Genomic DNA, 17,429 nt, shown 5'->3' on the forward strand with positions numbered 1-17,429 from the left:
CTTTCGCGGCTAATCTGGCATTTTGGCGCAGCATGGCGCAATTTCAACAAATTTCACACTTTTTGCGCAGCTTGGCGCAGAAATACGCAGCTGTATCAAAATGGCGCAATTGGCGCAACTGCTGCACCCTTGCGTTATTCTTCCCCATTCAAGGTGAATTACTTGCATTCTCCGCCGTATCATGCTGCTACCCTCCCCCTCACGGCCTCTCCCAGATAGACAGCAGAGAGAGTAGGGGAGGCACGAATGGCCTCTGCCCCAGACCTCGTCTCTGAGGGCAGCAACAAAGAGAAAGGTGATGGGGCATCAAAGATGCCTATAAAAGGGATGCAACCATGCTGTAAGGTGCAGCTGTCAAGGTGATGCCACTCCAGATGTGTTGCTCCCTGCTCCCCTGCCCATCGCCTGTGCAATCGAGGAAGCCACCAGTTTGGGAAGATCTCTAATAAAGAGCTCTACCCACCGCTGGCTACTCCTCTCACTGTGTTGCTCTGTGCCACCACAAGTGGTGGCTGCCATCATCCTTAGGGGTATGTTTATTTCTCTCCATACTATATGTCCTTCTGTAGATGCCTTTATAGTCTAGGCACTGCACTTGTACAACCAGTTTAAATTTTCTCACTCTGGTGACGTTCTGATTTTTCGATGAACCTTTTTGAGAACTAATGTGCATGTGTTTGTGAGAAAGGGGGCATGGCGGCCGCGCTTGAAGAAAAAAAATTTGTGACTCGTGGTAATGCAGCATTAAAATAAAATTTTTAAAAAGACTTGCAGCAAGTCAAATATCGAATAACATTGTCGACTTTGCTATCTGATAGTGCTGAGTGTTGATAATTACTCAAAAATGGCGCTAGATATTCACTAGTGGTCTTTGACTCCGGGTGGTTTTATTCCATGAAAGCATATTCCGGAAGGTCCGCCCCATGTCCATCATGTATACCCGGCATTTACAGCCAGTTTGCAGCAGCTTTGGTTTGGTGCCTCATTAAAATCAGAGACTGCTTCTGAAGAACGGCATTATACAGATAGTTTATTTTTTCTACAGTGTTCTTGGGTCATTGATCTTCAAAATGTATACTCTACATTTTCTTTGTAAATATTGCACCTGTAGATATCACGCATTTTCTATCTTATTTTTATCGCCGCGTCATGAAAATGGCAATTTTCCAGTTTTTTCTGTGTTCCCTAATACATTTTTTGCTCTGCGACTTAAGTTCTTGGAAAGAGCATTCCATTATGTGCAATTCTGTATGCTTCAACGTGTGCTGCAGCATTATTTGTGGTGGCAAAAAAATATATTGCGAAACCTATGACAAACAGGCATTTTCTCATGGTAACAAAAGAGTTAACTTTGGTAGCTCAGCAAGTTCTATCCCATCTGCTGGATTGGAATTGCTTTGGAATTTCTTGACCGAGGGGTGGAAGCAGTCTCGGGGAAATTTGGGAGCAGTTCAGGGCAGGGAGGAGTATTTAATGACATTTTGGGGCAGCTTTAGAGCAATAAAACGAGAGCTTTAGAGCCTTTCAGTCATGCTGTCGGACACGTTTCTGGGATGAAATGCCTTTAATAACTTCAATAATCTATTCTGACAGACAAAAAAAAATATATATATATAAATTCCTTTTTATTTAGTACTCAGCGCTTGGAAGACTATGCAGGCATCTCTGACAAGACAGGAAAAAAAACAAACATGCACAGGTGTTTACAGTATGACAGCTCTCCTGGTCTAGAATTCAGGAAACACTAGCTATGCTTTCCAAGTGCTGCCACTGTGTATATTGAAGTTCAGAAAGTGAGCACGCACTTCCACACACTCTGTACTACATAGCCAGTGTGAAGATATGAAATTCCTTTTCGTCAAATTTGCAATAAAATGAAGCAGAAATAAGACAGCACATTAGAGAGTCACAATTATAGAATAAATGTAAACTGGTAATGCCGCATGTGATGTGAATAACGTTACTGCAGACTAAGAAATGTGAGCTCTAGTTACACCACGGAAAGTCCGTGTGCGAGGACACTTGGTACATGATTTGAACAAAAACGCCGCACTAAAATCTCATCTCAACCAACATCAAAAGGCCTGCACACACAGTGCTAACTAAATACTGAAGGTTCTGTTGCATCGAACAATATATAACCCGAAGAAAAAGAACACCCTGAAGTGAAACCAGAAGAAAAGCAAAGGAATCCACAGGAGGAAAAACAAAAAATTTCACAAGAAAAACCAAAGGACAACGGAAATCAGAAGAGAAAAATAACAACAAGAATAATAACAATAATAATAATAATAATTGATTCACAGGAAAGGAAAGATGCAGTATCTGTCATACTTGCTCTGTGGACACCTGAACCTTACAGTAAGGGAAGGGAGGAAGGTGGGAGTGAAAGTGGAAAGAGAAAGAGAGGTTCCTAGGGCTCCGGAGTAATTTAACTTGCCCTGAAAAACAGGAACAAAGGGAAAGGGAAGAAAAGTCCCTGTTGTCACTTTCTGCGGTCACAAGTTTCCAAGATATCCAATTTTTTTTTCTTCTTGCCAGTGATAATCAATGGTGCAATATTGCATGTCGTGCCTTTCTTTTTTATGACGTAGGCTTCATTGCCTAGTACTACATTGCACTACCCACAAACAACTAAAGAAATTTTGGTTGCACTTTTACAAATCTTGACACCCCCTAACGAGAAGGCAAGCAATTTGAAGGTGCACCTACCAGCCCATCCACCTCGGGGAGATCAGGCACAGGGGTCCTGTTTTGCTCCTAAAATGAGAAATGATTCATACAGTCAGACACTGGGTGCCATGGAACCATTTTACAAACAGGTTTTTCCCCAACCAGCTTCAGCTCTGTTTAATGAAGCGCACTGTAGTAGCAGGTGGCTGTTCCAAAGCAGCCTGTGCTAAATTCAGCCTGTGCGGAGCAAACTGAGAAAAGAAGCAAGCAACTGATCCCGCACCAGTACAGCAGACAACCACAGCAATGCCAGGTGGCCTTGCGCTGCCAGAGCATTGGCTTTCACTGTAACAAAATGATTGCCCCATTTGTTGGCACTGCCGTTTCACTACAGTCCCAAAAGTACCCGTTTCTCTCGTGCCTTTGTGTTATGGTATGCAGACTGTACACTTCAAGAAAATGCCATGGTGATTAATTGAGGCAGACTATTACAACCAGCCTGCAGATGCTCCTGGTGTTAGCAAGGTATTTTCCTGCAGGCAGCTTACCAGTCTTTCTTGCTGCATTCATTATGGTTTGATTTAAATAAGGGAGTAATTCCTCACTGACATCCATCCAAGCGCAGCCATACAGCTACAAAGAAAACTATACAGCTTTCTCAGAAACTTCGTCCTGATCCGGGAATCGAACCCGGCACCACCGCCTTCCCGGGGCTCTACCGACTGAGTTAGTCAGGACGGTCAGCAGATCAAATGGTAGGGCGAGAGCGAATTGATCTATAACTCGAAGTGGGAATGGTGTTGGTCAAATATTTAGGGGAATCCCCCAAGGTGGAGTAGATTTGTAATAAGGGAGTAATTGCTTATTGGCATCCACCCAAGCGCAGCCATACGGCTACAAACGAAAGCTAGACAGCTTTCTCAGAAACTTTGCATTTAAAGGAAAATTCGTCCTGATCCAGGGATTGAACGATCTGGTTTGGTTTGTGGGGTTTAACGTCCCAAAGTGACTCAAGCTATGAGAAACGCTGTAGTGGAGGACTCTGGAAATTGCGGCCACCTGAGGTTCTTTAATGTGCACTGACATCGCACAGCACATGGGCGCCATGCTTTTCACCTCAATCCAAAAGCGGCCGCCAAGGCCGGGATTCGATCCCGCATTCTTGGGAACAGTAGTCAAGCACCGTAACCACTGTGCCGCCCCGGGGCATAACGGTCTGCAGGTCAGATGGTAGGGCGAAAGCAAATTGATCAATAACTCGAAGTGGGAATGGCATTGATCGAATATCGGTTTAGCTTAAGTTTGGCCTAAGGGGTTTATTATCCTAAACCGAGTTATGTTAGCGACGCCGTAGTGGAGGGCTCTGTAAATTTTGACCACCTGTGGTTGTTTAACGTGCACTGACATTGCACAGCACGTGGGCGCTTTGTGAAAGCCTGCATCGAAAAGCAGTCGACAAGGACTGAATTCACTACGGTGGAGACTGATATATGTCTTTTTCAAGAAACATTAACAGAAAACAGTAATGAGAGACAAGTTGTATTTCAGCAGCAGATTACTCCCTAGTGACTGAGCTAGAGACCAAGGGCTGTTACTAAAATTTGCCCTCCCCTCTTTACATCATGCTGAAAGTTCCAAAAGGCCCCAGTCTCCTCTCGCGGTGTGGCCGATTCCAGCAGTCCACACTGTCCGCAGTCAGTTGGCAAGGCAAACAGTTAGCACTCGTTTCCAACCATTCCGTAGCTTAGGTGGCAGAACAACCCAAAGCAAACCTTCGAGAACTGTCGACGTACATGCAGACACTGTGAGAGTATCTTTCAATGCTCTCTTATAAAGACCAAAAAGTAAATGTTGCCTGAAGCAAGTGATGCAGATGCATGCCTACCTCGCCATCATCCTGAGTAGGAGCAATTTTGCTTGGCTCCTAAAACGAGAAATGACGATTCATGTTATCAGACACCGAATCCACTAAACTGATTTCAAAATTTCTTCCCCAACTAGCTTTGGGTTTGTATGAAAAACTGTGTCCAGTCGAACCTCGTTATAACAAACTAGTATTGGGTGAAAAAAAATTGTTCGTTAGCCTGGTAATCCTTTCAAAAGTACATGCACAAACTCCTACAAACTAGTCTGCTATTAAGCTTAAGCAAAATGTGCTCCACGTCGACAAAGAAGAGGTGCGAAAACACGCAATTTTCAAGCTAAAAGCTTTGTATAAACATGATATCCTGCCTCTCTTTCCACACTGGACAGCAAAAAAGAACACCCAAGTACCATTATTGCCCCCGCACACAGATTTATTTAAGAAACAGTCCAATCTTGGCAACGCTCGCGGCTTCCGCATTGTTTACAGGTCACTCTTCTCTTTATGGTTCTGTCATCGTTATTACTTGCATCATCTGCAGCAATCAGCTGTTAGACGATTTCTCGGTGGGTCAGTTCAGGCGCCATGCCACCACAAACAAGTCAACAATGTGAAGCCGGAGTTGAAGCGGTGACAAGGCTGACAGGCTTCCAATCGTTCTTCACAGTGTCTTTACATGTCTTATATCGGCACTTTCATCTTCTGTCTTGCATTCTAGACTGTCAGCATGCTCGGCATAACAGTTCGTGACAAAGTCAACTTTCTGCATTTGCACTCGACCATCATTATTTTCTTGATTTTTGTCACAAGTGAAACTGCTTTCTCCTTCTACATTACCATCCTACACGATTGAGTCAACAAACTTGTAGAGTGCAGCGTGCTTGGGATGGCTGGAATGATGGCAGGGCAGGGGTGTGACACCTTGGACAGCATGAATCATTACTCATTGGCAAGTGCTTTGTGCACAAGCAGGAACTTGTGGCACCTAAAAAAAATCTGTACCTGTAGATCTACCTGTAGATACTGTACAGGTATCTCTCGATGCACCCTTATAGGGCTCAAAGAGCAAGTGTCGCCGATAGCAGAAGCAGGTGATGCAAACACATGCCTACCTGGCCATCAACCTCGGAAGGAGCACTCTTGCTTGGCTCCTAAAATGAGACATGATGATCCGTGTTATCAGACACAGAGTCTACTAAACTAATTTCGCAAACACATGCCTACCTGGCCATCAGCCTCGGGAGGAGCACTCTTGCTTGGCTCCTAAAATGAGACATGATGATTCGTGTTATCAGATACAGAGTCTACTTTCGCAAACACATGCCTACCTGGCCATCAACCTCGGGAGGAGCACTCTTGCTTGGCTCCTAAAATGAGACATGATGATCCGTGTTATCAGACACAGAGTCTACTAAACTAATTTCGCAAACACATGCCTACCTGGCCATCAGCCTCGGGAGGAGCACTCTTGCTTGGCTCCTAAAATGAGACATGATGATTCGTGTTATCAGATACAGAGTCTACTTTCGCAAACACATGCCTACCTGGCCATCAACCTCGGGAGGAGCACTCTTGCTTGGCTCCTAAAATGAGACATGATGATTCGTGTTATCAGACACAGAGTCTACTTTCGCAAACACATGCCTACCTGGCCATCAACCTCGGGAGGAGCACTCTTGCTTGGCTCCTAAAATGAGACATAATGATTCGTGTTATCAGACACAGAGTCTACTAAACTAATTTCAAGATAATTTCTTCCCCATTTAGCTTTGGTTTTGTACGAAAAACTGTCCACAGTTGAATTTCGTTATAATAAACTAGTACAGTCGAACCCGGATATATCGAACTCGAAGGGGATCGCGAAATAGTTCGATATATCGATAACTCGATATACAGAAATCGGCTTGTGACGGCACTTACGATGCGCAAAAACGATACCGTATTTGCCGCGTAATCAACCCACTCGCATAATGAACCCACCCTCCACTTTTGCACCTGAAAAAAAAAAAAAAAAAAAAAAAGCGCTAAGGACAGCTCGCTCATATGCAAGCGACTGAGCGATCTCAGCGACGAGCGGCAGCGACAGAGCGAAAATTTTCAAACTTTGTAGGAACTACGTCCCTCTAGCCGCTCGAGCACCGCGGCAGCTCAAAACAAGGTTTCTGTGTCGCCGCGGCGGCAGAAATCGCGAGCATTTTCGCTTGCATGTCGATGGCGCGTCAGTCCGTTTCGGTCGTCTCATCCACAGCTCATTGGCAGCGTGCCAAGATGCTGCGCGGCGATAATGTCAGGGCGCGCGTTTATCTTTTGATAGCTCCTGCGGTGGCGGGGAGCGAACTTGGCAGAGTGCCCGTGATGGCTCGATTGCACAAGCCTGGTTCGATTTATCAAGCCGCGCTTGGGGCGGGCGTTATGATCGCAGCAGCTGACCGCGTGCTTTCGCTGATTCATACATGCAAAGATAAACGATAAAAAGAAATAATAATAAACATCCCCACAAAAAAAAAAAGAAAAAAAACCTGCCGCTTCTAAACGTCTGCAGCTGCCATATCTTACGCTACGCCGCGCGTACAGCACAACGATAAAAAAGGATGACTCGCAAAAAAAAAAAAAAAGAGAGAGAGAGAGCTTCTCAATATCTGCAGACGCCGTAGCCACGTCAGCCGCCGCACGCAGAGGGTTCGCAACACACGCTGGATAAAGCGTCCGATGTCTGAAAACGGGCTGAGCTGGCTTGGCGCATGCGTTGCGCGTGCTGAAGGAGAGAGATAGCTTGGCAAAAGAATGGGCACACCCATGCACATGGCTTGCAAACGTCATGTGCTGGCGCTCGGGAAACGACAACTGCAGATGCGCGCGCCTTTGGCGAATGGGCGCGGCGCTGCCCAGACCAGCCGTCGCCGAATTGTCCCCTCTCATTCCTTCCACGCGTGGCTTGAAAACGTCACGCGGCAAACGGCCAAGGGTGATACGATCGTCTTTGGGGAAGGCACACTTTCCAGTGCGTGGCGCGAAGTTCGATATATCGAACGACCGGTGAAATTGAGTTCGATATATGACGCGGCTTTCCTATACTTTTACATGGGATTTTCAAGGGGATATTTCGTGAGTACGATATAACCAAAGTTCGATATATCCGGGTTCGATATAACCGGGTTCGACTGTATTGGACATGAAAATTTGTTCTTAACTCTGATATTTCTTTTTGAAAGTACACGCACAAATTTCTGCAAACAATCCTGCAAATGAGCCTAAGCAAAATGTACTCTACATCAACAGCAAAAAGGTGCAAAAACACCCCATTGTCAAATTAAAAGCTTGGTATAAACATGAAACCTCGCCTTTCATTCCATGCTGGAGAGCAAAAATGAACACCTAAGCATTGATACTGCCCCCGCACACAAACAGATTTATTTAAAGAACAGTATAATCTTGGCCATGTTGCCGGCTTCAGCACTGTTTAGAGCTCACTCTGCTCTTTATGGTTCTGTCATCGTCAATACTTGCACCATCTGCAGGAATCAGCTGTTTGACAATTTCTTGGTCGGTCAGTTCGGGCGCCAAATGCAACTCAAATGCAACACTGGGAAGCTGCAGTTGACACGGTGATGAGGCTAATAGGCTGCCGATCATTCTTCATAGCGTCCTTATGTGTCATATATTGACACTTCTATTTTCTGTTTTGCATTCTAGACTGTCAACATGCGCGGTACAGCAACAATGTTCGGGACAAAGTCAGCTTTCTGCATTTGCTCTTAACCATCCTTAATGTCTTGATTTTTGTCACAAGTGAAACTGCTTTCTCTGCTACATTGCCATCCTGCACGAAGGAGTCAACGAACTTGCAGAGTGCAGCGTGCTTGGGATGGCTGGAGTCATGGCAGGGGCAGGGGTGCGTGGCATGACGAGGCGATGGTTCGATCATGTGGCGGTCCCATGCCATTCATTCCATTCACTCACTCACTCATTATTTATGCATCCATTAATAAAACCTTATTAACAATGATGAACTAAGGCCTAGAGGGGAAGTGGGTGGGTTAGCTGAGGGCGCCAGACTTTTAAATGAAGTCTAGCAGGGCATATGCCTGTCAGCCATTGGTGCTACCGTATAAACCATATTATAGGTCGACCCACTTACCTTGAAGTGAAACAAAATAACTAAAACAAGCAAAGAAAGTCGAGAAGCGCATATATTTACATTGGCTGTGTCCCTGCATCACCGGAGCTATGATCTCTCTCCAAACTTCCAGCAGCGTCGTTGGAAGACGACTCTGTGGTGCTGTGCTCGCTACCTCCCAGAGAGTGTCATCTAGTTCCATTAAGTGTGCTACTTACGCAGCATTCCTTGAAAGGCTGCATGCGAACTGCTCATCTTGTCCGTGGCACCATACGCCAAACCGCCGAACTGTCGCTGAGAGAGCAGCCATGTTGCTGTTCGCTTCGGCAAACATCACTTTTTCTGGAAAGCCACTGTAAACTGCCTCCACATGCCGTCATTCATTGCTAAAGAGGCGTTTTATACTCTCATAGGTCGAACGAAAGAGCGCACGTGAAAATAAATGCGCTTGGGACAAAAAAAAATAACAATAAAGCCAGCAACTGCAGGATGTCATACACTCTGATGGGCTAGTTGGTTTATATAGTTGGTTCATAATAAGTGAACGAGTAAAACTGCACGAAAAACGGGACTGTGTTGCAGCCGCCTTCAGTGTTGCAGCTGATGTTTGAAATGAAGCATGGAGTTCTTTAACATGCACTATAAAACACTGCCACAACACATTTTACCTCTGTGAAATTGCGACTGCAGCCTTGTTTGCCTTGAGACCAGCAGCTGAATGCCCCAGCTACTAATCCACAGTGACAGGTAAGTGAAAGCTAGTCATAATTACTTTGTCTGTGACAGTTCTGCTGACACTCGTCTTATGCCTGTATGATGACCTGCAATCCAGAGCCGCTGGCCTTGCCACGGTGTTTTTCACTTGAGGGTTTGCTTCACCACGCTCCGACAGCTTGCTGATCAATGTTGCTGCCAGGAAAGAAAAGATGGAAACATTGAAGTAGAGCATCACATATGTTGCCGTGATGCTAGATTCATAGGTTCATTCAGAAAAGAAAAAGCTAAGTTAGGCAATGACTTAGTTAAACAATTGGCATGAGACGGCGGCTGCTTTACGCTTCCTACACTCTCACTTCAATGCGGCTCTCCTAGCACAAACTTAATCCAAGATGACAGTTCTGAAAGTTAATGGTTAGTCCTTTAGGCTGACGCTTGCTGCTCTCATTGTAGCAAGGCATTTATCTCCCGCTGCACCACAGTTTTGCCAGCCACTGTCACGTAGCTGCCAGCTCACGCTGACTGTTTAACTAGGCTAGTAAATGATCTTTCACAAAACAGTGAGCATAGTAACATATCCTCCATGATTTTCGTGAAAACAGAATTTTTTAAGGTGGAAGCTTTATTACTCTTTTGTAGCTTCCTCAAAAAATGTGTCCGCTTGACCTTCAGAAGGGTGGTGTGACTTTGACCTAATTAAGTGTATGTGTCCACGATTACTTCCTTACCCCAAAACCTAGCATCAAGAAAAATATGAAAACCTGACCTTGACCCCACTAGGTGTTGACCTTCAAAAAGGAGGCGTGACCTTGATCTGGTTAAGTGTAGGTGTCAGTCACCATTCCGTGGTGTCCACCTAAAATATACTGCATCTTCCTTTTCCCAAAACCTTAACAAACAGGGAGGCAGCCTTGCGTTATGCAATGCCAGCATATGTTAAAGGCCTCCAGGCAGCTGAAGTTACTCTGTGATTCCGTAGACAGGACGAAACAATGAGACGTGCGTACGTTTAAATTGTTTATTCCCTGAGCAGCCGCAGAGAGCCCCCGAGTGCGCGGTGCTCTCTGTGTGGTTTCGCATCATGGCCATGGTATGGTAGAGTCAGGCACAGTTCTAATTGCAGCTCCGAACTTGTGGGAAGGAAGCTGCTACAACTCTACAACCCTCCACTATAGAACCTCTCTCACTCTATCTGATTTTTCTCGTTTCCCTTTTTCCACTTTCACTCAAGTCTTCCTCCCTTCCCTCAAGTCTGACAGATACTGCACCTTTCTTTTAAATCAATGTACAATATACAAGAAAAATTATGAAAACAGTATAGGTGTGATGTCCACACAAAAAAGTAGAAGGCGCTTTCATTTTCCGAAAACCTAACTTAAAGAAAAAATATTAAATAACCACAGATTGAAAAGGGGATGGCACAGACGCTATCGCTGCAATATTCACAGCTTTCACTTGTATCACTAGGTTCAAGCCATGCTTAAACCCCTGCAATTTTTTGTTGGCCCAGTTTAGCCATGTTTCTTTAAATTTCTTTCTCCATTTTGCATCTCATTTTGAGACAGTTTTACTTTATTTTCTCTTCCTACTTATTCCTTTTTTCTCTTATCGCCACCTATCTCCATTCCAAGGTGCTTTGGCTAGCAAGACTGGATATACTTCATGCAGCAATTCACGGTGTAGTTTCATTTCATTTATTAACCTTAAAGGCCCCTTTCGGGGTATTACATAAGGGGTGGGGTAGATAATCATCAAATGTTACACATATTTCACAGATTTTCAAGTGATATAACACATTTCAATGTTGGCGTTGAAGGACAATGGGCAGGTGATGGCAGCAACAGAGTGGGATAGATCGTTCCTGTCTGACGAGGCTCGTGGAAAGAAGGAAGAGGAAAAGGTTACGGTACAGGCGCATGGACGAGTGACTTGACGTGGGAGGCGAGTGCGATGAGATATCTGTGGCGGAGGTGCGCAGATGTACGGTTCTTGGCGGAGTGAGCAGTAACAGAACTTGTGGAAAGGGATAGGGTGGCGGTGCGGTAATGGCAAGAAAGACTTCGTAAGTTAGAATGCGATTTCAAGGATGATACACCGACTTTGTATGAATAAAGCGAGTGAATGAAATGGGCTGCGCGATTTTGGATAGCTTCAAGTGGATCGATGAGGTATCCTTGATGGGAGCCCAAAACAACTCGCACCAGGATGGGGTAGAGTGAAGAACAAACACATTAGTATTGCACACAAGAAGCTTCACAAAATGTGCACAATAAATCAACACTGTTAACGTCCACACAAAGGAGCCATAAGAATGTAACTCACCAAGCTTGTTCACGAGGAGCTTTTCCAGGCGATTGTTTTTCCTCTCGAGTGCGTCCACTCTAGCTTCGAGACATTTGATCTTCTTTCGCTGCATCCTGGTGCTTTCCCGCTCCAGGATCTTTCCCTGCCTTGAAAGAAGCTCATCATCCGAGCTCGAACCTTCTTCGTTCAGGAAATCGCGGATTCTCTTTTTCAGCGATACACTTCCCCTCTCTTCTCTTCCTGACAACTCCTGGAAGCATAATATGGTGCCAGTCACTCAGTAAAACTAGTCCTTCAAAAATGATAAGCATATGTTAATGAGGTAGATTAATAGATAGTGGCTGGCTTGTTGGCTCATCATTCAGAAGTCTACAGCGCAGTAGCAACACAAACAGAACCAGAGAGACGGACGCAAACACGGGCGCTGACTAACATCTTTTTCATTGTCTTCAACTGGCTTATATAGACAGCAGTTGTATGACAACACTAAGGAAAGAAGAAAGAAAAGGAACTAATGAAACCATGGCATGACTTCGTTCCTTGTAGCAGATAAACTGCAAAGACAAATTCAGATATTTATTGTGATAGGCGATGCTCCACAAGAGAATGTGTAATGGGAGGGGAATGCCACTTGCCCCTTCTTCGTGTTTTAACAGTGATGCACACAACATGGTACGAGAAAAATTGGCTGCGATTTAGCTTCGGTTAAACTAAGTGTGAAGAGATAGCTCCAACCAAGGCGCGCCTCTAATATACTTGAGGCTGACGTCAGCGATCATGTGTCTCGCCACGCAGCTCCTCATGCGTTAAGCTACTTCCCACGCCAGTTAACCTTTGACCTTGACTCTGACCTTTGGTGGGAACATATCTCCGCAAATTGATTGTGGCTTAAGTTCCAACTTCAAAGCTATTTGTAGGTCATCGGAAGCACATGGTGACCTTGGCTTTACCTCATTGCCCCGCCGGGGTGGTGCAGTGGTAAGACGCCCGACTACTGTGCTGGAGTACCCGGGTTCAATCCCGACCACGGCGGCTGCGTTTATGGAGCCGAAATGGAGAGGCGTCCATGTGCTGTGTGATATCAGCGCATGTTTAAAGATCCGCAGTTGGTCGAAATTACTTCGTAGCCCTCCACTATGGCTCCTCTTTCTTTCCACTTTCCCTCCCACCTTCCTCCTTTCCTTTATGGCGAGGTTTAGGTGTCCACAGAAACAAGTGTGACAGATACTGCGCCTTTCCCTTCCTGTGAACCAATTATTATTATTACCTTGTGCAGTGAAGCTACTGCATCAAAAGATTTGAATGTAACACAATAAAACTTCATTCTAAAGGCTGGAAGGTGATGTGCAAACCTTCTACCTTTAATTCCAAATCCTTTAAGATGCTCTGACATGTACAGTAAAGAGAGCATGCTACCGACAAGAAGTGGTCATAAATATCAAGCCATCTCAAGGAAAAGGAGCATACGAATGCACACACAATACATTTGAAACTACTGTAAGGTCAACTCCTGTTATCGGACTAAATTCATATACAGCAGAATCTCAGTGGTCTGTTACAAATGATACAAATCCATAAAATTCCCTGGCCCATGTGCATCCTGTACAATCTATAAAATTTGATGTGTTCTCGGCCCTTTCCCAAGCCATTACAAATGAAGTGAAAGCTCGTAATTTGAACCTCAGTCATTCGAAATTTTGATAATGTGAACAGCACTAATTGGCCCTGCCAAGTTCTATACAAGCCTATGTATATAAGAGCCCTTTAATTTGAGTCTTGGCCACCTGGCTTCCAGCACGTGGCCAAAAAAAAACACCCATGTAACAGTGGGGCATGGTTACGAGGCTACACGCTTCCGAAACAAGGAGAAAAAATAAAAGTTGTTAAAGCCATAAGAATAAAGGGCAAATCCAAACCAGTGTTATCAACAGCGCGGCAGATGGCAGCATAGGAGGGCAGGGGCTGGTAGCCGTGACAGCAGAATGCTCTCTGTTTCGTGCGACTCCAAGAGTGGCAACAAAATGCTCGTTAACTTGAGCCCCATTAACTTGGAAATATAGATAAGTCTCACTGTTAGCACATCCTAGCCAAAGACTTTGTAAGGCTATGGTGCCCATGTAATATCAGCACTGTAAGTTGTCAAAATAGCCTTTCTCAAACCTGAACTGTATGTTGCAGAGTTGAAAGTGTACCTCTGACGTTCATCATACAGCAAGCTTGTGAAATATGGCCGATTTCACCTCTAATAACAGGCAGACTAGTTAGTTTTTGGTTCCATTTTAATGAACTTCACGCCATTTGCACCAGCCCACGGCAATGGTAGCTATCAGTCAGTGGCAGCCAGTTAACTAAGTGCAGTTGCATAGCATTTAGGACGATCATCAATAAATAGTAGTGGGCGCTTTCTGCATTCGCATTCGCACATTCTTTCACTGCTTCGAAACTGTGTGCTCATCAAGTGCCGTTCAGCGCAGTACGCAGAAAAACCTCACACATGACACTAACTGCTTGCGAGGGGCACCACTGCACTGAGTCACACCGTAAAGGATGCCGGGGAGGCCCTTATTATCTTCCAGCCATTCTGCTTTGACACTCCGCACAGCATAAGACGCTATAAAGTATTTATGGGAATGCAAAAAATTGTCACTGCTGAGCTGTTCTTGCATAAAAAGCAGGAGACCGTTAAAATGTTTTCCGGCAAATAAATTTACACTGCAGGTGATTCTTGTCACTTTTTTCTAGGCCATTCAATAATTTGCACTTGTTATTTTAGTCCGTTAAGTTCGAATTAACGAGCTGTTAGTGCAAGTGCAAGCTTGGGAGCTGCGATCAAACCCGAGAGCACTGAGCACTATCTCGCATTGTCAATGATGTTACTGCGCAATGCCATGTGATCACAAATAAATCCAGTTAGTTATATAGACTGATTTGCTAGAATAAGTTTTCCATGCTTGAGCAAATAAATTTTTTTTGTTTTGTAGTATAGCTATCAGAGAACCATTTCTGGCAACACCCAGAGTAAGCATTGAAGCCCACGACACGACCAGTGCCGTCCACAAGACCTTTCGCCGTAATGCCGCAGGGAACACATGGCTATTCAAGCGTGTTGCTCTCTCGCAGACCATCTGACTACCCTGACTGTCAGAATCACAAGGACTCCCAGCGGTGGTAGCCATGCTAATGAACAAAGAACAGATCAGAATGGGCTAAGAGAGAGATGGAGTGCTACAGATGATAAAATAATGTCATGTAGCTCATGCCACAAAATCAAAAATCGGAAAAAGAGGGAGCAAGTATGGCAGTCAAATGCATTATTGAGATAGTAAATCTGCAGGGGTGTTTTTCTGATAGCACAAACTTCGGGTAATACTCAATATTCTTCCTGACCCATGTTCATAGGAGAGAAAAAAAAGAACATCATTGAATGCCTGCCCATCAGCATCCACTTAAAAGCTTCTACAATACAATGCCTGCAATGAATAAAAAGAAGGCATTTGAATTTAGTGTTTCAAAGCTGGATTTAGGCTATGATTGGATGCCGCACTAGAACACCTCACATTAGTTTTCGCCACTTTGTGTTCCTTAGCAGGTGCTGAATTGCACAGCCCGTGGTCATTTTTGCATTCAGCCTGCATGGAACTGTGGCCGCAGTAGCTGAGATTTGATCTCTCGTCGTTAGGTTTAGCAGCTAGCCATCAAAGCCACTGCGGAATTTGATAAAGGCTGAATTCACTGCACACTGTCAGTCTACCTTTGTATCCAAATCTTAGACAATATGTAAGCTTTTCATGTCGCAGCTGTATACCATTACAAGAGTCATCAGTAGCCCATACACATTCCTTATTACCCGGTCATGCACCTCCATAAACTTTGTTTGCATCACTCACAACAACACTACAGCAACAGATCACAATGCTAGCTTCATGTGCACATGTATACTTACCTCCACAGCTGGATGCCCATCGGAGGATTCAGCTTCAGAGTGTGTAGTACTGTCCTGCAATGGCGTGTGCTCCTCTGCCATTCTTTGAACTGGCCCAACTTGGGTGGCTGAAAAGAATGAAAAATTATATCACGAACACAGGAAAAAAAATGGCTGCCATACAAATAAAGCTAAGTTTGCGCAATTAAAAATCCTTTTTTCTCTCTCTCAACTAATGCATGGCTGTGCTGCAAATAATCACCTATGAGCATTAACACGGTTGAGTAAAATGCTAACTGTAGTGCACTCCGGCTCGACTGTACAAAAGATGCAATATAACAAAGCGTCCATGATTTTGATTTCCCCTGTGGCATGTGGCTGCTTCTCGCTGAAATCAGGTAGCTCATGAAGATGCTCTTGTTGTCTGGCGGTAGCAAACGCTTCCCGTGCTCCCTTCTTTGTGATGAAGTATGTGTCTTTCTCAATCTGGACGATTATGTAGGATTCTTCGTGCATTATGCTTAGCATGGTCGAGGGTACTATGCACAGTCCAAAACGTATTCGTCATAGTGGCCATCTTTGTCATAAATGCTGCCTTCTTTCCTTCTCCCTGCCACAGAGGTATGTTCACAAAAGCCTCTTTAACAGCAATCATCAAAAAGTACTGCGATCCTGAAACTCTGTAGATTGCTGCACCTATTGCTGGCAGTGGGTATGGGCGCTTCCCAGTTTTTGCATTTAGGAAGCGATAGTCGACCTAAATTTCCTTCGGTGTGGATTCCTGATGTAGTTGCTTCACTAAAATAACGAGTGACGACTACTACAATCTTGATGGTTACATGACTCCTTTTTCTCAGGCGTTCCTTTGTTTGCACTCTAACAAACCTCCTACTGATTTCACTTGTGCTATATACAGCAGCATGCGGACTGGTTTATTATTAGTGAGCCGAGCTGTGTGCTCCACATGAGCGCACAGTCCAGGATCACTCCAAAGGCTGGAAAACATGTGAATGGTGTCAAAAAGTATGGTACGTATTGCAGCTTGCCTGTTTCGCGAGTTGCAAAATCATGTGACTTCACTTGCATGATGAGTTGCGTGATTTCTTCCAGCGACGGACATTTGCGAGTCGCCTGCTTGCAAAGTCGTTCTTAATGACAGTTACACCTTCTGCTGTAGTAGTTTCCCCATTTTGACCGCTACACTGCGGTCATTGCAAAGGATCGCCTTTACCACAGATTTTTGTTTGTTGCTCTCGTTCCAAGCAGTTTTTCGCTATCTATTCAACTGTAGGAATTTAACCTGCGCATCAGATACAGTCAAATGATACATTGTGGCTGGTCTGCACATACAGCTTAATGTGATGTCTTTAACCATTTTCACATCCAGGGTTGTATTTAAACCCCGATGGCTATATGTCATTGTGTTGCTCTAAAGAGTGCCTGTTGAATTACTGAACGGCCTTGAGTATGCAGTCTGTGTCTGAAGTTATGTTCTGCACACATAAACTATAGCAGAGATGCAGTTGATCCCGTGTCCAACAAAGCCAGCATTTCTATGCAACTCTGATTTTCGTGGGTACAAGGATTATGTTACCATCTGCGCATGCTGCCACGATGCAGTTTGTTTACTGCTCTCGCACCGTTTTTTCTTCTGCCACGCAGTGGCTGTTTTCTCTTCCTCGGTGTGGGTGTTGAGTTAAATGCAATCCTGGGTGCAGTACCCTCAATGCAGGCAGCAAGCGCAAGTGTTCACCTTAAGTCCTGAGGGTTCATGTGGTCCGTGATCGCTTTTCAGTGCATGCTTGGGTGGCTTGTTCCATGGGAATGCCTTC

The 17,429-nt window shown here is 44.7% G+C and overlaps 1 protein-coding gene across 1 annotated transcript in view; it reads right to left on the reverse strand.

The window, feature by feature from the left end:
• Positions 1–17,429, reverse strand: part of LOC146178824 (uncharacterized) — a 41,127-nt gene that overhangs the window by 18,619 nt on the left and 5,079 nt on the right. The window contains exons 2-9 of the mRNA XM_084578569.1: positions 15,619–15,725; positions 11,694–11,925; positions 9,427–9,563; positions 6,186–6,224; positions 5,762–5,800; positions 5,650–5,688; positions 4,559–4,597; positions 2,713–2,760 (exon numbers count right to left, since the gene is read on the reverse strand). Of these exons, the coding sequence (XP_084434695.1) occupies positions 2,713–2,760; positions 4,559–4,597; positions 5,650–5,688; positions 5,762–5,800; positions 6,186–6,224; positions 9,427–9,563; positions 11,694–11,925; positions 15,619–15,699 (654 nt within the window). The 5' untranslated portion in view covers positions 15,700–15,725. The remainder of the gene's footprint in view (positions 1–2,712; positions 2,761–4,558; positions 4,598–5,649; positions 5,689–5,761; positions 5,801–6,185; positions 6,225–9,426; positions 9,564–11,693; positions 11,926–15,618; positions 15,726–17,429) is intronic.

This window comes from Amblyomma maculatum, chromosome 9 (genome assembly GCF_055883805.1).
Source record: "Amblyomma maculatum isolate TAMU_Amacu chromosome 9, ASM5588380v1, whole genome shotgun sequence".
NCBI lineage: Eukaryota > Metazoa > Arthropoda > Arachnida > Ixodida > Ixodidae > Amblyomma > Amblyomma maculatum.